Here is a 20,897-nt window from a genome sequence, read left to right on the forward strand (position 1 = left end):
TGCATATCGTTCCTGGCTGCCATTTTTCTGTTCGGTAGTCGCGGGCCAAGACTGGTTGCCTTACATTGAAGCTCCTTGTTGGCTTCTCATGGATGTGCTGGAATTGCTTACTCTCAACATCTCTTCGTACATTTGGTCTGAGCAAATCCAGGCGAGATCTTAACCTTCGGTTAAAGAACATCATGGCTGGGGCCTGGTTGGTGACTGCATGTGTCGCATTCCGGTAGGCGAACAAGAAATGGTCCACCTTGTGCTGCAGTGGAATGTTGTCATTGTACGTAGCCTTTATTGCCTTCTTAAAGGTTTGTACGAACCTCTCAGCCAATCCATTTGTGGCTGGATGATACGGGGCGGATGTGTAATGCCTTACCCCATTCTTTTTCAAGAACCTCCGGACCTCTTCGGACACAAACTGTGGTCCGTTGTCGGAGCAAATCTGTTCTGGCAAGCCATTCCTGGCAAAAATGGTCCGTAGGACTGCAATAGTTTTCTCCGTGGTGGTGGAGGACATTTTGATGACCTCAGGCCATTTCGAGTGCGCATCCACGGCTATTAAAAACATTGAGTCCATGAATGGACCAGCAAAATCAATATGCACCCATTGCCATGGAGATGAGGGCCACTCCCATGGGTGTAGAGGGGCCTGTGGTGGTGCATTTTGGACTTTTTGGCATCCTGAGCAGCTCTTGGTCAGGTCCTCGATTTGTTTATCGATTCCCGGCCACCACACATAAGGCCTGGCTAGGCTTTTCATTTTTACCCCTCCCAGATGACTCTCATGAAGCTCATTAAGCACTCTATCCCTTAACTTGGGTGGAATTACAACTCGGGATCCACACATCAAGGTCCCCCGGCACACTGACAACTGTTCTCTCCTTGTCGAGAATGCTGGCAACAGTGAGTCGCCATGTGCTGGCCATCCCTTCACCGTCAAATCATATACCCGAGACAGTGTCGGGTCATTTTGGGTTTCCATTTCGATACAAGCGTTAGTTACCGGTAGGTATTCAACTACAGTTGAAAGGAATATTTCGACAGCATCCACTGCTGGTGCTTCCTCCGCAGTAGGCAGTGGCAGGCGTGATAGTCCATCAGCATTTCCATGCTGTTTCGTGCCCTTATATTCAATCTCATAGTGGTGCGCCCCTAGAAAAAGTGACCATCTTTGTAGTCGTTGCGCAGTCATCACCGGAACGCCCTTCTTCGGATTAAAAATGGAGACAAGAGGCTGGTGATCAGTCAGCAAGGTGAATTTCTGCCCGTGCAGATAGTGATTGAACTTTTTCACTCCCCACACTAGGCTGAGGGCCTCCCTGTCAATCTGGGCGTAGTTACACTCGGCTGAGGTTAGTGATCGTGACACAAAGGCTATTGGCCTCTCTGAGCCGTCTGAGAATTTGTGCGACAGCACCGCTCCAATGCCGTAGGGTGACGCATCACATGCCAACCGAATTGGTAATGCTGGGTTGTAATGGGCCAGTACCTCTTTCGATGTGATTAGGGTTTTGCTCTTCTGGAAAGCTCGTCTACATTTGTCACTCCACTTCCATGGCACCCCAGTTTGCAGTAGGGTGTTCAGTGGGTGTAGTATTGTAGACAAATTTGGCAAGAACTTATGGTAGTAGTTTACCAGCCCGAGGAACGACCTCAGTTGTGACACATTTTCCGGTGCTGGAGCCTTGACTACTGCCTCAATCTTCTCTGGGGACTTATGTAACCCCTCTTTATCGATAACGTGGCCACAATACGAGATCTGTTTTCTAAAAAACTCGCATTTGGGGCAGTTAGCTCGGAGCCCATATTCCTGCAATCTAGTGAGCACCTGCTCCAGGTTGGCAAGGTGATCACTGTCATTTTCGCCCGTGACCAGGATGTTGTCCAAATAACACTGGGTCCCTGGGATCCCTTGCAGGACTTGTTCCATTGCCCTCTGCCAAATAGCCGGAGCTGATGCTACCCCGAATACCAGCCGGTTGTATTGGTAGAGACCTTTATGGGTGTTGATTGTGAGGTATTTTTTTGATGCTTCTTCTACCTCCATTTGCAGATACGCCTGGGCCAGATCAATCATAGTGAAGCGTTTCCCTCCAGATAGCGAGGCGAAAATATCTTCAATCCACGGAAGTGGATATTGTACGGTGTGAAGGACCGGGTTCACTGTGACCTTAAAGTCGCCACATGTGCGAACCTTCCTTGGTTCCCCAGGCGTGCTGAACGACTTTTTCATCACAGGGACGATGGGTGTAGCCCACTCGCTCCAGTCTACCTTGGACAGTACACCTGAATGTTCCAGACTCTCCAGCTCTGCTTCGACGGCTGGGCGGATCGCATAAGGTCTGGCCTTAAAAAATTTTGGGCTTGCGTTTTCTTCAATTTTAATCGTCGCTGTCATGCCTTTGTGTTCCGAGTCCTTGCTGGAACACTTCTTTCACGTCAGTTAGGATCTTTGACAGTCGCCCAGGTGTGACGTCATCATCCTTTTTGTCAGCCACAGTCAGTGCCTGTATGGAATGCCAATCCAGTTGTATTTTCCGGATCCATTCACGTCCCAGTAATGGTGGTCCTCCATCTTGCAATACATACAGGTCTAGTTTTGGTGTTTCCTTACCGTTATATATAACGGTCACCCTTATTTTTCCTTTGGGGTAGACTTTTTGCCCCGTGTACGTCTTCAAAATCATTTTTGTGTCTCTCAAGGGTATGTGTGAGAATAGCCGCTCGTAGTCCCATCGGTTTATGACTGTTAGGACTGATCCTGTGTCCAATTCCATCTTTACCTGGATTCCTGCTATCTTGAGAGTGACCCAAATGGTTCGGTGATCCTCCGTTGTGATCACATTATGTAGTTTCAGACAACTCAGTTTCCTGTTTTCGGAGTCATTATCACTCTTTTGTTCGTCTGAACTATTCTCCGTCATCTTATGTACCTTCTTGTACTTTTCTTTGGTAGGTTTCTTATTGCTGGTTTTCTTTCCCGACCTGCAGACTCGTGCTATGTGTCCTACTTTTCCACACTGTCTGCACACTTTGTCTTTGAAGCAGCAATCATTCTGGTCGTGTGTTGTTCTGCCGCAGCGATAGCACTTCTCTGTTCCATATGACATTTCGTTTGTGCCATATCCTTGCGGTCTCTGTTGTATCTCTGCAGCGCCCTGTGCTGCTGCTTCATATGATACCACAATGCTGAAAGCCTTTTCCAGCGTAAGGTCCTTTTCAGATAAAAGCCGTTTCTGGGTTCCTTCACTTTGAAGCCCACACACAAACTTGTCCCTTAAGGTATCTGCCAGTCCCGCTCCAAACTGGCAGTGTTTCGATAGTTTGCGCAGTTCTGTTAAATAATCAGCATTGCTTTCATCCTTATGCTGGTTCCGTTTGCGAAACTTGAATCTTTCTGCTATCAGCAGCGGTGTGGGGTTTAAATGTTCCTGTAGTATCGTTACTATGTCTTCAAAACTCTTTTCCATTGGCTTCATTGGGGTTACTAGATTTCGTAATAAACCATACGTCTTTGCACCCATTAAATTTAACAATACCGACACTTTCTTGTCATCTGACACCTCATTTGCCTTGCAGTATACCTCTATTCGTTCGACATATGTAGTCCAATCTTCGACTTCATTGTCAAATGCGGTGATACTGCCACTCTTCGGCATTTTGGGTGTGGTTTAAAATGGCATCTCCCAATGGCCTAAAATGGCGTCTCCCGCGCTTTCCTTCCTCCCCCACTGCTGCCAACGCCGCTCCCGGCGGTTCTCGTGGCAATGGCGGCACCCTGTAGGATTCGCGCGCTACTCCTGCGCTGCTGCCAATGCCGCTCTCGGCGGTCCTCGTGGCAATGGCGGCGCCTCGCGGGTTTCTGTGCGTCTCTCTCTCCCTCTCTTCGACGCTGCTCGGCCCCTGAACACCGGCTGCGCCCTGTGCGCTCTGCCCTCTCTCTCTCTCCCCCGTCGATGCTGCTCGGCCCTTTGCTGTGCCGCTCGGTCGGGCTCTAGCCCGCCGCTGTCCGGGAAGGGTCTGCGCACTACCTGTTGCCAGCCCGTTTCACTGGACCACCTCGACTGGAAAGCCAAGCCTGGCTCTCGACAGCCTCCCCCGCAATTCTCGAGTCTCTGCTGGATGACTGGGCGGTTGCCCGTGGTCGACGCCCGAGTCTCTGGCCTTGACCTCCAATCCACTGATCTCCAGGAATGAATCCCCGGGAGGTGATGCAGATTTGCAGGTAGTTTCGAACTTGCCTCGTCGCCAATGTTGTGTCCGTGTATAATAAGACACAGACTGCAGGAGAACGGTACAACAGGTGTTTACTCAACGTGGCTCACACTGAACTGATCTGTACAGATTACTACTCAGTGCTATATACAGGTGTGGTCACTGCCGGTACTGCAGTATACATGTGCTGTAAAAGATAGTTCCCCCCTTAAAGGTATATACATTACAGGCAGGAATAGGGTGAGCGGTGGGTGAGGCGGGCAGCAAACCATCCTGGCCTTGGCAGTGAGAGAGCTGGGTGATTTTAACTCCCGGGCTCATCTGCATGCACCTGGTCAGTTTCCTGGCCGAAACCGGCAGGAAGCAGTGGCTGGCCAATGGGCACGAGTGGAATGTCAGGTGGCAGGAGGACAAATTATATACTGAGGGATAAATAGAGTGTAAGGCCCTATTGTGGAGCATTTCTCTGTCACATGTGGGTTGTAGTAGATATGGAGAGTCGGGTCAACTGGAATTTCATGCTGTAAAATATGATGGCAGAGTTGCAAGTCTCTGAGATGTTGATAACGTGTTTATGGGCCAAATACACTAAAATGTTTTGGGTTGGTTTTCCCCTTCACCACCTGGGTGATAATCTCGTGGAACGCATTGCTCGCCCGTTGTTGATTTCAGTGGGATGGAGATTAGACGGGTGATGCGCTCTCCCAGATTAGCGCTCAAACGATGATGGTGAAAATTACCGCCTTTGTGTTTATATTCAAACCTTTAACACCCGATGTCAACCAATAGCACTCACTGAGGTATTGGATTTCAGCTCTTACCTATACAGTTAGGTGGTGCAGAGTTCCACTGTCCGTCACTCAGACATTTAATCGTATCCCCTCCCGTTAGCTTGAATCCAGACTCACAGGTGTACCTGACCGAAGATTTACAGATGGAGAAATAGCCGTGAGCGACAACAGGGATGGAGCCGCAGGGGGTCACTGTAAGGGAACAAGCAGACACTAATCAGGAGAGGGGAAGCCTTGAGTTACTGGGAATATTTGAAGAGGTGTTGTGTACATCACAGCGCAATGCTCAGACTACTAGAAAATAAAACAGGACAAGTAGTGAGGAGAACAGAACAGCAGACGAATGTAAAGTGAATGGCTGTGGTATGGAAGGTGTGGGATATGGAGATAGCTCCAATTCTACAGAGTATTTGGCACGTGTAAGAACAGAAGTGAATGTAAAATTAATAAAGTCCATCCAGTCAATCACTCCAGAGAGAAGGATTTGTCCTATCAGGGAGCAAGTCCACAGCCATTCAATATCCTGAGAGACAACGAAACACAGGGAAGAACTGAGTGGCATTTCTTCTTGACACCTGAATAAAGAAATAAATTTCCAACCACTGAAAAGGAACTCATGGAAACTATTGCGACCAGCTTTTAGTGATTGCCTATGTTTTGAACATGTGCCAGTTCACCTTTTATATGGACAATTAACTGGTTTCATCAAATTAAACCAACTGGTACAGTATGTGTTTCATAGTTCAGAAAAGAACAGGAATGTATCAGTTCTGTGCTGTGCTGTGTTGTATTGGCCCAGTAATTCCTGTCACAACGCGTGAGTAAGGACGGGGTACTCACGCGTGTGCCAGGAGGAATTGCCGGTTTTCAGCATGCACAGCGCATGCGCTGAAAACCGGCATTTCCTGTCCTCTGACCCAAGGGGTTAAGAGGCTGAACGCGTGCGCGGTATTGGGCAGCGCGTGCGACTTGGATTTCCTGTATTTTTACAGATTTGCGCGTGTGTAAAGGGCTCCGGTTTTTACGCGTTGAAAAACCACACGTAAGTACTTAGTTTTACAGGTAAGTGGTCTTTTAGTACAATTTAGAATTTTTTTTTCCCCACAGGTTTATTATTTTTAAAGAAACTACAGTAAGGTAAGTTTAGTTTTAGACCCTATTTTTTAAAAATTTATTTTTTTCAAAAATTTGATTAATTGTTTAAAATAGTTTTTTAAAGTTATTCATAGTTAATTTAATTATTGGGATGCTTTTTAAAATGTTATTTAAAGTTTAAGTAGTGTTTTGGGGTGCCGTACTTTTCATGAGTTTGACAGTCTTTACTATCAAACTTATGAATGAAGTTTTCCCTCCCCTGATTGGCTGCAGAGTGCTCACCTGATCCCAGCCGGCACATCGCACTAACTACGCCGCTGGGTCAGGTTAGCACAGCGCGCCGAGATCAGAACCGGGCCACTTACAGGAAATCCACTGCGGGCCAGGTTTCAGATGTCGGCGCGCCGGGTAAGTGCACATCGGGGGCTTGCACGCGCGGCAAGCCCCCGACAGGAATTACTGGGCCATTGTGTTGTGTGGCACAAATACTGATCCACAGTTTGCAGTGTTTATATCTGACTCACTCCACCCCTCCCGGTCCGGGAACCTGTAACAATCAGTGCCATGATATCAAACAGTGGCATTAGCAGAGGGACAGTGTTCAGATGTAAAGAGGTTGTATTATTGTTGTATAAGGTGCTGGTCAGACACTATCTGGAGTACTGTGAGCAGTTCTGATCACAAAATGGAGATTACTGCCTCTGGAGACATTGAGAGATCTGACCCAGGGCGATTGAAGGGATCAAATACCAAAGGACACGAGCTAAAAATTAAGAGCAAATAGACTAACAGAGTTATGGAATAAATTACCAGGAAAAGAACATCAAAGGAGATGGCATCAGTGGGTTCAGGAGGCAATTAGACTTGCTACTGGGGAGAGATATGTTTGAGGGATTGGGTGAAGCTGAAGAATGAGGTGAGAAGATGAGTAGGTGGGGTTGAGTGGTAGGATGAGGCGGTGGATAGCTGGTCTGATCTATGTTAACGGTCTAAATTTCCTGCTCCTGATGATTTTGTCTTTAACTCCATTGGCCCTTCATTTCTTCTGTCCCTGAATCACTAGAGCAGGTAGAAAACGTTACAGCAGACAATAAACACTTCTGAATGAAAAGTCCGAATCGCTAAAAGAGAGAAATGTTAATGGAGTTCAGAGTCCCCGCTCTCAGCTTCGCTTTGCTCTTTTCTTACACCAGCAGATTGGGTTAGTTTCAGACTCAAACATAAATGAACCGTAATGTCAGGTTTGTGAAGGCGGGGCCCCGCCAGAGATACCGTACCTTTCACATCCTCCTTCCAGGCACTCAGGTCTACCTGTGGTATCTGGCTGCAGTTTACATATCCTGGTGGGTATGGTTTGAATCTAAATGCATCCCGAGGAAGAAACTGAATCCTGGTATTCTCACAGATTATCCTGGATATGGAGATTTGAGCAAGAGCCTGACGCTGGCTGCCAGTAAAAACTCCTTCATGTTCCCACCAGAATCTAAAGAACAAAGGGGAAACGTCATTGTCAAGTCACTGAAACGTACAGATCAGATCTAACTTGTTAACTGACAACACTCCACAGAGAACATCTGCATTCACTGAGCTCGGGTACAGCAGCTGGACAACAGGGAATGCTGGGAGGGGGAGGACTTTCACCGAACCCACATTTAGCAGGTATGATGGGGGGAGGAGTTGGAACTTTCTACAATTTAAGGAACAGACTCAGTTTCACAGTCTGAAGATCTAACTAGGATTGTCCATTATGTTCACTGTACAGGCCTGGACAGCATTCTTGCCTCCATTTGTTTTGCATCATTACCACGTCTGTCATTTAACCATCTCCTGTCCTGACTTAATCACAGACTATTGGGGCATAAATTTATATTTGGCCTTTTTTGCTTCACCCCCCGGTACAACTGGGTAGAGTTTGCACGGTGCACACTCCACTCTCGAAATTGCATCGGGTTCCATGTATGTCATAGGGTCCTGATTCACACCTAGTACTGAGGCTCCCCCATGAATCAGAGGGGTGCCTGGACTTGCCTTGGAGCAGGAATGGGGCGGTGACTGCAGCACTCTGATTTTAGGAACACTACCTTTGAGCTTCCTCAGGAGGCTGAGTGATTAAGGCTGGGTTTGGCTCTTCATGGTCTCAGTGGGTCTCCAATTGGTTGACACAAGGCACGTTTATAGAAAGGAAAGGGCCAGTGACATAATCTTCACAGTTTTCTGCAAAGTGATGGAAAACCATCACCACAATCTCAACATGCTCTACCCAGCAAGACAACTAATGACTGACTGAACCCATCACAATCCAAGCTGGCAGATTGGAGTGTCAGGAAGCCCTGGGTCTCTGATCTATGATCCCTTGATTGAGAAGTGGAAACCCAGAACTCAATGAATATCAAAGCTTTCAGGTGTTTTTGTTCTGGTAATATTGCCCATTACCTGTCTCCATCTCTCAGGTTCTTGAATTGCTGTCCTATTAAACAGGCGAATAAAGGGCCCAACTTCCCACCTTCCACGAAGGGTTCAGAGATTCCCCCCACCCACACGTCGATGTTGTCTGGAGTTCCGTACAGACTGAGGAGTTTCGTTGCTAATCGCTTACTGTTGAGGACTGCAGAAAGTTGAGGCCGATTCTTGGGTTGTGAAAGGCCACAGAATTTCCGCCAAGCATTGTAACCTGTGACATTCAGAGAGAAAAAGGTAAAATGCACCTGTCAGCTAATGTGTGTTAGTTGCACTAGACAAAGTATTATGTCTGTGTATAATTGAGACACGGACTGCAGGAGTTGATTATAACAAATCTTTACTGAATGGAGACAACCTGGAAACTGAAACTACAGAAGCCTGCTAGGGCCTTTTATACAGGGGTGGTCACTGCCGGTACTGCAGTCTGAGACCAGTTATTCCCTTAAAGGTACATACACAACAATTCCTCCCCTTTTAGATAAACAGTACATAACATTCATTTAACAACTAAATAATAACTAATTACAATTACGGTTGCTAGATACATTGGTTGAAGTTAAGCAATTATAAGTTCAGTCTTTGAGGAGGCTTCCTGATTCTGTCTGGATAACGCCTCTTTGGGATATCAGGTTCTTCTGGCAAGGTTGAGTCGGGATCAATGTCGTTGTTTGTTTCGTCTGCTTCCAATATCACCGATTCTGCGGTAGATGCAATTGGCACTTCGGTTTCATCGCCAGGTGTATCAGATCGTGGTGTGGAGTTGACGTTTTCCAGTGACTCTAGAATTTGGTCAGCATGGCGTCTTACAATGCTCTCTCCAACGTCCACGGTATACATGAGAGGTCCTTGCCGTGTACAGATCGTTCCTAGCTGCCATTTCTCTGTGCGGTAGTCCCGGGCCAAAACTGGTTGACCTATCTTAAAACTCCTGGTCGGCCTTTCATTCATATTCTGAAACTGCCTGTTCTCCACATCTCTTCTGACGTTTGGCTTAACCAAATCCAAGCGGCGTCGTAGTCTTCGATTGAAGAACATCATGGCTGGAGTTTGGTTGGTAACCGCATGTGTTGCATTCCGGTAGGCAAACAAGAAGTTATCCACCTTGTGTTGTAGGGGTATATCTTCATTACACATTGCCTTGATAGCCTTCTTGAATGTTTGAACAAATCTCTCGGCCAATCCATTAGTGGCTGGATGATATGGGGCGGATGTGTAATGCTTAACACCATTGTTCTTTAAGAACCTCCGGAACTCTTCAGACACAAACTGTGGTCCATTGTCAGAGCAAATCTGTTCAGGCAGCCCATTCCTGGCGAATATGGTTCGTAAGACTGTGATAGTTGTTTCTGTGGTGGTTGAGGACATTTTTATTACCTCTGGCCACTTTGAATGTGCATCCACCGCAATTAAAAACATCGAGTCTATAAAGGGACCAGCAAAATCAATGTGCACCCTTTGCCATAGAGATGGGGGCCACTCCCATGGATGTAGAGGGGCTTGTGGTGGGGCGTTTTGGACCTTCTGGCATCCTGTACAGCTCTTGGTCATCTCTTCGATTTCTCTATCGATTCCCAGCCATCACACAAACGCTCTGGCTAAGTTCTTCATTTTTACCCCTCCCAGATGACCCTCATGAAGCTCATTGAGCACTCTATCCTTCAATTTGGGTGGAATTACTACTCTGGATCCACACATCAAGGTTCCTCTGCACACTGACAGCTGTTCTCTTCTCGGCGAGAATGCTGGCAGCAGTGGTTCGCCATGTGCTGGCCATCCCTTCACCGTTAAATCATAGACCCAGGAGAGTGTCGGGTCATTTCGTGTTTCCTTTTCTATGTTTGCATTCATCACAGGGAGACATTCGACTATAGTCGAGTGGAATAACTCCACTGGATCCACTGCCAGTTCTTCTTCCACCGTCGGCAACGGTAGGCACGACAATCCATCAGCATTCCCATTTAAAACGGAGATGAGGAGGAATTTCTTCTCTCAGAGGGTCGTGAATCTTTGGAATTCTCTACCCCAGAGAGCTGTGGAGGCTGGGTCAGTCAATATATTCAAGGCGGAGATTGACAGATATTTGAACAGGGGGGGTCAAGGGTTGTGGGGAGCGGGCGGGAAAGTGGAGTTGAGGCCAAGGTCAGATCAGCCATGATCTTATTGACTGACGGAGCAGGTTCGAGGGGCCGAATGGCCGACTCCTGCTCCTATTTCTTATACTCTTGTGTTGTAAGTTGCTTCGGGACATCCTGAGTTGTGAAAAATGCAATTTTTTTTCCATATATTGGTAAATACTGTTTGGCATTTATCCCCCGTTATATTCTCTTTGTTAAATGCTGACACAATACCTAGGCCTAGAAATTCAGTATAGCCACGTTCGGGGCGCTGCAGTCGGGCGGCTGCTAAAGTTTGCGCCCGGCGCAAGTTCGCGCCACCTTCGCCGATATTCAGTCGCATCGCCCCAAGAGGTTGCTGCTGCGCTAAAACAGGCGATGCACGACTATCATTAGGCGCTAAGCCGGTGGTCCGGGGCGATACCCCCGAGGGCGGGCGCAGCGCAGGTGCGGCGAGTTGCTGATTGACGGCAGACACGCTGGCGCCGGTCAGCTCTTAAAGGGGCAGGGTGGACTTGTCTGGCTGCCATGCCCTGCGCACTGCAGCCCTGAAGCAAGGCCTGACCAATGCTGGTTCATCAGTTCTACGCCCTGGACCATGGGGAAGCCCGCTATTCTTCCAAATCCCATTGCACGCTCTTGCTGCTTGTCCAGGGTCATGGGGAAGGAGATGTACTGACGTCTCCTTCTGAAAAGGGCATTGTTCACCTGTCGGATGCAGCAATGTACCGCGAACTGGGAGATGTTGGCAATGTCCCCAGTAGCGGATTGGAAGGAGCCGGTGGCATAGAAGTTGAGAGCCACCGTCACCTTCACTGCCACCGACAGAGACGTCCTGCTCCTCAGCTGTGGCTGCAGATCTCTGCGAAGCAGGTGGCAAATCTCAGTGACCACCTCCCTGTAAGAGCCATGAAAGCTTAAGAAAATACTTTAAAATAGTGGTTAAATGGCATAATACAGTTAATTTACCTGACCGACTTATTGTACTAAGAAACCCCCTATTTTCTTGCTCCAGTAGTATAGTCCGAGACACCCCCTTCATTCTTGCCACAATGGTACAGTCCCTAAGCCACACATGGTGTGCAGCCATTTTACAGTTTAAACTGCACGTGGCTGAAGGAGGCAGAAGTTGTGAGGTTTGGAGCAATACAGTTTTTGACCGTGTTCGTTTATACGTGTTTGCTTTGTAATTCCGTTTGTTAAGTGTTATAGTAAACAGTTTAAAAGACAAAGCTACGTTTGGGAACGTTTTATTTCGACACGCGTCTACTCATTGTTAAAAGCCCCACAGCTCAGTGGCTGCCTGTTTGGAAACTAAGAAGCACCACTAAATTAGTCAAAAACTAGCTCCCTAAGAAGGAAAGGACGGAATCGTCGGCGAACGTATACATGAATGGTCACGGAGCCAGACGACAATATAAGGAAGCGAAGGTACAGTGACTGTTACTTGCTTTGTTCATTCTATTGAGAAGCTAAATAAGAGCTGCGGGTAAAATGGCCGAGGCCTTACGGAGCCAGGAGCTTCCCCCAGCCAGAAGGATTGCTGGCCAAAAGAGGGAAATAAAGCTCCCCCCAAAGGCAATGGAAGAGAAGTTACATAGAAGCATAGGTGCAAGGAAGGCTAAATTAGCTCAGATAACTGGAAAAATGAAGATAATTGATTGTCTCATGGAAGATAATGCTAATATTAAGAAAGCTGAAGACATAGGGCTAGATTTTCAGTATAGACAGTTTCGGGGCGCTAACCTTAGCGCCCGCCCGAAGTTAGCGCCCGCCCCAAAGTAGCGCCCCGTTGCCAAAAATTCAGTGGCTTCACCCTAAGAGGTTGGTGGAGCGCTAAAAGAGGCGTTCCACTACTATCTTTAGGCGCTAAGCCGGCGGTGCAGAGCGCAACGCCCGAGCTCGGGCGCAGCGCACGGCAGACACTCTGGTGCCAGTGAGCTCTTAAAGGGGAAGGCTGCATGTGTTCTTTTCAAAAGAGGAGGAGGAGGAGGAGGAGGATTCACAACAACACACTGGATCCTTCCACACAACACATGCAGACTGCCGTTTATAGTGCATGAGGAGTGCCCTTTAATTTGCGCTCCCCAGGGTCTGTTGCGTTCCATTTTACAAACGCTCTGGACGCCAGCCGCACAATGGGGCGGTCCGACTGAAGTTTGGATTCGGGGCGGCCAAAGGGCGTTGCACGAGGATGTGATGTCATTTTCTGCGCGCGCATCCGGGCGGCCGCTAAACTTTGCGCCGGCGCTAACGGGCAACTTAATTTGGGGCGGGGCGCAAACTGCGCTGCACCCGGGCACTACACACATAGCGCCCGAAAATCACTTCTCTTAAGGCGCTAACTGCTGGCGCAAGCAACTGAAAATCTAGCCCATTATGTATTACGATTTCTCCAAGCTGCATGAAGAATTTAATGTACTCAATGAAGATGTATTAGCACTTCTGTCTGAAGAAGAGGGAAACGCTGATCAGCACAACTGGTTTGATCTTAAATCAACCAGCATTAAGGACTATATCAAGGCCACGGAACAGTGGATGTTAAAGATTCGTCAAGATGCTGATACAGCAGAGAAAGATAAAGTTGACGATGAAGTCGGACCAGACGATAGCATTTCAGAGACTTCCGCCAGACCGAGCAAAAATCGAAAAGAAGGTAGCTCTGTTTCTGGACGCAGGTCAGTCGCTTCTACCACAAGCTCGTCGCGACGCATGAGAGCGGAGGTTGAACGGGCGGCGTTGATGGCGCGTGCAGCATCTTTAGCGGAGAAGCAAGCTCTTGAACGGGAAGAGGCCCAACTGCAGGTCCAAGAGGCCCAACTGCAGGTCCAAGAGGCCCAACTGCAGGCCCAACAGGCCCAACTGCAGGCCCAAGTGCGGGCCCAACAGGCCCAGGTGCAGGCAAAGAAAGAACAGCTGGAGATAAAAACAGCTATCGCGGTCTCAGACGCCAGGTTGAGTGCGTACGAAGATTATGAAGGCTCACGGGACGGCGGGAGCGAATACTGCCAGTCAATGTTGTCACATAGAGTTGGATCCAGGGCACCTTCAAGAGTTACAAGAGAGTCCGAAGGCAATCCCCTGGCATTACAGCGTGGAAGAGTGGCCTCTCCACTAACAGGAGCACGTGATGCTACCCCAGACGTCAGACGGTCTAGACTAGACCCTGCTGATGACCACCAGAGGCCTGAAGACACAGGGAGAAGCCTATACCGAGTGATGCAACGTCAGAACGAAATTACAGAGATGCTTGTAAAACAACAGAATCTGTTTCGACTCCCTCAAAGAGACATACCAGTGTTCCAAGGCGACCCACTCAAGTATAAGCCCTTCATCAGATCCTTTGAACAAGCCATTGACTCCAAAACAGAGAGCAGCAGTGACAAGTTGTACTACCTGGGACAGTACACCAGTGGTAAACCACAAGACCTGGTCAGAAGCTGTGAACACATGAGACCGGACCGGGGATACATAGAAGCCAGGAAGTTGCTGCAGGAGCACTATGGTAATGAGCTGAAGCTAGCCACTGCATATATTGAAAAGGCTACCAAGTGGCCACAGATCAGATCGGAGGACGGAGAGGCATTGAACGCATATGTTCTTTTCCTCATAGGATGTCGCAACACCATGGAGGATGTTGAATTCATGGAAGAGATGGACAATCCTACGACTATGAGAATCATCATCTCTAAGCTTCCTTACAGGATGAGAGAACAATGGAGAAGAACAGCCTTTGAGATAATGGAGAGACGGAAAAGTAGAGCCAGGTTTGCAGACTTAGTGAATTTCATAGACAAACAGGCTAAAATTGCTAGGGACCCATTGTTTGGAAACATCCAGGATGTCAGCCCGACCACCGATGGAAGAGTGAAAGCCAAGCCTGTTGAATCAAAGACTCTCAGGAAAGGTGGTCCCAGGGGAAGCAGCTTTGCAACTATCGTCACTCAGGCCGAGGAAGAAAGGCCCCAGAACTCATCTCCCAAAAGGAGCAGCACAGTGACGTCTGCTAATGCCTTTCAGAAGCCATGCTTATTCTGCCAGAAGAATCATACATTGGATTTCTGCAGCGACATCAAAGCACAGCCACATAAGGACAGAATCGAATTCCTGAAGTACAACGGCCTATGTTTTGGATGTCTCTCTCAGGGGCACCTGAGTAGAAACTGTAAGCAAAGAACAACATGCAGAGAGTGCACTCGGAAACATCCCAGTCTGCTGCATATCCATAAAGAAGAACAAGTCTCTAAGAAGAGTGAAGAAAACAATACCGACGAGAAGGTTGTTTCAAGTGCTCTGGTGTCGCTAGAACCAGAGACTTGTGGACTCACTGGGGCCGGTGACAGTGATTGTATTCTTGCCATCGTACCAGTAAAGATCAAGTCTAAGAGGAGCGAGAAGCTTGTGGAGACTTACGCCTTCATGGATCCAGGTAGTTCAGCAACGTTCTGCACAGAATCACTCATGCGACAGCTGAACGTTAGAGGCAGAAGAACAGAAATCCTATTACGCACCATGGGTCATGAGAAGTCAATGCAAAGTTATATCCTGTCAGACTTAGAAGTGTGTGGACTTGAAGAGAAGGACTTCATAGACCTGCCTAACGTTTTCACACAGAGGGAGATTCCTGTTAGAATAGGGAACTTAGCCCTGCAGAAGGATGTGGATAGATGGCCTTACCTAGAAAAGGTGCGTCTCCCATACATTGAAGCAGAAATTGGCCTATTAATTGGAACCAATGCCTACAAAACTATGGAGCCATGGCAGGTGATAAACAGCAAGGATGATGGACCCTACGCCGTCAGGACAGCCCTTGGATGGGTAGTCAATGGACCGGTAAGGAGAGATGATGGCAACAAGTCGAACAAGGAGGAACGACAAAATGTCACAGTTAATCGCATCTCTATCGCAAGCATTGAAGAGCTGTTGATACAGCAGTTCAACGCAGACTTCTCAGAACGCAGCTGTGAGGAAAAGACAGAGATGTCACAAGAAGACCATCAGTTCATGGATTTGATGACAAGGTCTACACAGTTCATTGATGGCCACTATCACATTGGTTTGCCACTGAGAAGACAGACAGCGAAGATGCCGAACAATCGCTGCATAGCAGAGCAAAGCGCCATCAGTCTAAAGAGAAAGCTGAACAAGAACCCTGACTTTCACGAAGACTACAAAGGCTTCATGAGAAACATCATAGCGAAAGGCTATGCTGTAAAAGTGCCCGAGGAACAGTTGAACAGAGACGATGGAAGGGTCTGGTACATTCCTCATCACGGTGTGTATCACCCAAAGAAGAAAAAGATCCGTATAGTGTTTGACTGCGCCGCCTCATTCAGAGGAACTTCACTGAATGACCAGCTGCTTCAAGGTCCTGATCTTACTAATACCCTCATTGGCGTCTTGACTAGGTTTAGACAAGAGCTCGTTGCCATGATGGCAGACATAGAATCAATGTTCTACCAAGTCAGAATCCCTGATGAAGATGCTGATCTTCTGCGTTTCCTTTGGTGGCCAGATGGCGACGTTAGTCAAGCGATGGTGGAATGTAGAATGGCCGTACACTTGTTCGGAGCCACATCATCTCCCAGCTGTGCAAGCTACGCTCTCAGAAAAACTGCAGAAGATGGCAAAGGCAAAGCACCATCAGAGGCCGTGGAGACAATCTTCAGAAACTTTTATGTCGATGACTGTCTGAAGTCCGTGTCAACAGAAGACGATGCCATCGCACTGTCAAGAGACCTTAGAACTCTGTGTTCGAATGGAGGATTCCATCTGACTAAGTGGATAAGCAACAGCAGAGCAGTTCTAGCTTCTATCCCAGAAAAGGAAAGAGCCACTGAAGTCAAAGATCTGGACCTGAGCCACGATGTCCTTCCTATCGAGAGAGCTCTTGGTGTACAATGGTGCATTGAGTCAGACATGTTCAATTTCAGGATAATGGTGAACGAAAGACCATCCACAAGACGAGGGATTCTCTCCGTGGTCAGTTCCATCTACGACCCTCTTGGATTCCTGGCACCACTCATTCTGCCGGTGAAGCTGATGCTACGAGAGCTGTGTAGAGACAAGAGAGGATGGGATGAAGATATCCCAGAAGGTCAAGCTCAGAGATGGCACAGATGGTTGACAGATTTGCAACAACTTTCTAGCTTCAACGTCAGTAGATGCATCAAGCCCGCGAGTTTTGGAGTTACAAAGACGGCTCAACTACATCATTTCTCGGACGCCAGTGAGGATGGCTATGGCACGGCTACTTACCTCTTGCTGACAAATCAACAGGGCCAGAAACATTGTGCCTTCCTCATGGGGAAATCCAGGGTGGCTCCGCTGAAGCAGGTCACCATCCCGAGACTGGAATTGACGGCAGCGGTTGTTGCAGTTAAAGTTGACCAGGTGATGCGGAAAGAGTTACAGCTCCCATTAGAAGAATCTGTCTTCTGGACGGATAGCACGACGGTGCTGAAGTATATAGAGAATGAGAAGATACGCTTCAAGGCCTTCGTAGCAAACAGAATCTCATCCATTAGAGAAGCTACACAACCATCTCAATGGAGGTATGTAAACACCTCATTAAACCCAGCAGATCAAGCCTCACGGGGATTGAAGGCTGAAAACTTCATGAGGAGTGAAACTTGGATACAAGGCCCAAGTTATCTGCTGGAAACAGAGAGATCATGGCCAGAAAGACCAGATATGCCAAGCCAGAGTGCTGAAGACGACGTCGAAGTCAAGAGATCAGTCACAGTAAATCTCATAAATACGAAAGAGAACTTTGACACAGTGAACAAGCTTGTTAACCATTTCTCAGGATGGCACCAGTTGAGGAAAGCAGTTGCATGGTTTCTAAGGTTGAAAGAGTTGCTGCTACACCTGAGCGGTAAGAGAAAAGAGTACCGAGCCACTATCAGTCAGTCTGAAAGCAACCCTGATAAGCAGAGAATGCTTCTACAGCAGTATACGCATCAGCACAAGACCACATTGGGCAAGAATTCATTGACCGTGGAGGATTTGGCCAAGGCTGAGAAGGAGATAGTTTGCTTCAGTCAAAGACAAAGATACCCAGAAGAAATCGAAGCTCTACAGCGAAATACTCCAATCAATAAAGGTAGTCATATCTACAAGCTGGACCCTACACTGCAAGATGGAGTACTGAGGGTGGGAGGGAGACTAAACAAATCTGCTATGCCAGAGGAGGCCAAGCATCCTGCTATCCTTTCTAAGGACCTCTGGGTTGCTAATCTCATTCTTCAGCATATACACCAGAGTATTGGACACAGTGGGAGGAATCACGTGCTTGCGAAGCTAAGACAAAGATACTGGATTCCAGGAGCTAACTCCGTAATAAGAAAAATACTCTCTGAATGCATTGTTTGCAGACGGTTACACGCTAGAGCTGGGGAGCAGAAAATGGCAGACCATGCCAGACTCCAGAGGCGACGTTCATCGCGTTTGTTTGTAAACCAAGACCAGTACCCTGGAAAGACCGATCACAAAGCTCTGCCTGCTACAAGAAGCAGCGTGAAAGGTTCCTGAACGAAAAAAGTGGACACTTATATTGTAAATATGTTGAACTCATTAGTTTATGACTCTTAATGTTTGAGTAATTGATATGCTTCATGTGCCTAGTCAATTAGGGGCCGGAATGTAAGAGCCATGAAAGCTTAAGAAAATACTTTAAAATAGTGGTTAAATGGCATAATACAGTTAATTTACCTGACCGACTTATTGTACTAAGAAACCCCCTATTTTCTTGCTCCAGTAGTATAGTCCGAGACACCCCCTTCATTCTTGCCACAATGGTACAGTCCCTAAGCCACACATGGCTGAAGGAGGCAGAAGTTGTGAGGTTTGGAGCAATACAGTTTTTGACCGTGTTCGTTTATACGTGTTTGCTTTGTAATTCCGTTTGTTAAGTGTTATAGTAAACAGTTTAAAAGACAAAGCTACATTTGGGAACGTCTTATTTCGACACGCGTCTACTCGTTGTTAAAAGCCCCACAGCTCAGTGGCTGCCTGTTTGGAAACTAAGAAGCGCCACTAAACTCCCTTCTGAATCGCAGCCTCCGAACACACTGCTCCTCAGACATGTTCAGATATGAGAACTGCTGGCGGTATACCCTGGGTGGGTAAGGCCTCCTGTGCCAACACCTGTTGGCCCTTCTCCGTCTGGCCATGACTGGCACTTTCTCACGGCGTCTCTGATCCCTTTGAATGCAATGCAGAAAGCCAACGTTTCCACCCATTGTAGCCCCCATTACAGTATATGTGGCGACTCAAGGCTATGGCACTGAAAGTGAAATCCAAGTGCAAAGCTCTGGCCTGAAGTCAGAAGTACCTGTGCGAGCGCTGAGTCAAAGCAGAAAGCTCTCTGCCTTTGTCTCTCACACAGAAGGATTGGCACAAAATGGCTGTCACTTATAATGCAGGAGGAGTCCCCTTTAAATAGCGCCCCCCGCACCCCGCAGCGACTGGGAACCGTTCCCCTCTACCAGTCGCTGGAGGCGCCAGGCGCAAAGAAGGGCGGCGCCACTGAAGTTCCGGTTTGGGGCGCACAAAGGGCGTTGCACGATGAAATGACGTCAGGATCTGCGCGCGCAGCTGAGCGCACGCAAAGACTTTGCGCCGACGCTAAATCTCTAGTGAAGTTGGGGAGAGGCGCAGATCGCGCTGCGCCCGGCCGCTAGCCGCCTATCGCCCAACATCTCCTCCTCCTAAGGTGCTACCGGCTGGCGCAAGCAACTGAATTTCTAGGCCCTAGTTTTTTACTGCAGTCGGCCAGGATAAACGTATCCTGCTCGAATGAAGAGAAGGGCCTAGAAATTGAGTGCCCTTAGCGCCGATTTTGCGGCGCTAGAGGGCCTAGCGCTGCATTTGGCGCCGGCGCCGAAATTGCCTGGGGCCCTTACGCCGCGGTAGACCGGTAGCGCTGCGCCGGCACCGATGACGTCATCGGTGTGCGCAGCGTCCCGGTTGCCATGACGACGGGCCCCAGCGCCGAAATTCAGTTGCGGCCGCCTCGCCCGTGGCAGCCGCAACTAAGACTCTGGCAACCGAGTCTTCCCCGAGTTTGCGCCGGCGCATTAAGGTCGCGCGGCGGCCGGCCGCTTTCCCGTCGGCTGCCTGGCCGCACCTCCCTCCCCGGACTCCTCCACCCCCCCCCCCCGCGGAACAGATGCGTCTGGCCTGCAAGCCCGGCACTTGTCCGAGGTGCCGGGCTCATTTTTTCAATATTTGAACGGACAGCGGGCGGGTGCAGGCAGCTCCTCCTTAACTGAAGGAGGAGGCCTGCACTTCCCCAGCCTGCCGCACCGCATCGGGTGCCGCAGCGCCGGATTAGCGCCGCAATTCGGCACTCAGCGCCCATTGGGAGGCGCTCACGCCCGCCAGTAGCGCCGGCAGCCGTCTGGGCGCGGCGCTACTGAATTTTTGGCGCGCGCAAGGGAATTAGCACCGGCGCTAAATTTCCGGCGCTAAAGCCCTGGCGCGGCGTCAACTCAATTTCTAGGCCAAGATGTCTAAAGAGTTTAACAGACTTTAAATGATCGTTGGTTTGACCACCGGGCACTTGAAGACTCCAGGATAGGTATGTTGGGTTCTTATTTAATCCGTGTGTAAGTGGTTAAATACACTATCTCCCAGAGATATTCTATCTGTTAATGGTGGATTCAGATCTATGAACCCCACTCTAACACCTAAAGTGGGAGGTGTGAAAGTCATAAATAATTGCTGCAGACCCAAGACCCAGAGGTGTGATTCTGATCCCATTTCCGCAGTCTCTGGTCCCACGGAGCCTTTCCCAGCTCCTCAGCCACTGCCTGCCCTCTGCTACCCTACACTGGGCACCAATATTCACTTCAGCCCTTCCTCACATCTTCCAATCTGCACTGGGGTGAACCAGCTGTTCTCTGTGAGTGAGCCCAATACTTTCCTGCTGGCTTCGTGATAATGTGCCTCTAGATAATTAAATTGTTGTATTAACTGGCATTTCAACAACATGTTTTTTTGCGTTATATTCTACAATGTGTTTGCCTTCCTCTTACCTGGGATTCCGTGATCTCGGGAACGCTGCATATTCAGAGAAGCCAGGTCCAGCGCTAAATGAGTGGTCAACTCAAACAGCTTCTCCCGTAGTTCGTCTGGCATCATCTTGTCCGGCATCTGCAGTTTGGCGGGTCTGCCCAACAATCCTCGAATGATGGGTTCAACTCCACCTAACACACACATACAC

At 48.5% G+C, this 20,897-nt stretch overlaps 1 protein-coding gene across 1 annotated transcript in view; it reads right to left on the minus strand.

The window, feature by feature from the left end:
- Positions 1–4,618: 4,618 nt before the first annotated feature.
- Positions 4,619–20,897, minus strand: part of LOC147102157 (eosinophil peroxidase-like) — a 46,040-nt gene continuing 29,761 nt past the window's right edge. The window contains exons 10-13 of the mRNA XM_085965095.1: positions 20,710–20,880; positions 8,529–8,766; positions 7,373–7,578; positions 4,619–5,192 (exon numbers count right to left, since the gene is read on the minus strand). Of these exons, the coding sequence (XP_085821221.1) occupies positions 5,020–5,192; positions 7,373–7,578; positions 8,529–8,766; positions 20,710–20,880 (788 nt within the window). The 3' untranslated portion in view covers positions 4,619–5,019. The remainder of the gene's footprint in view (positions 5,193–7,372; positions 7,579–8,528; positions 8,767–20,709; positions 20,881–20,897) is intronic.

Source organism: Somniosus microcephalus, chromosome 22, assembly GCF_052327205.1.
Source record: "Somniosus microcephalus isolate GS21.2 chromosome 22, FLI_Smic_1.0, whole genome shotgun sequence".
In the NCBI taxonomy this organism is placed as follows: domain Eukaryota; kingdom Metazoa; phylum Chordata; class Chondrichthyes; order Squaliformes; family Somniosidae; genus Somniosus; species Somniosus microcephalus.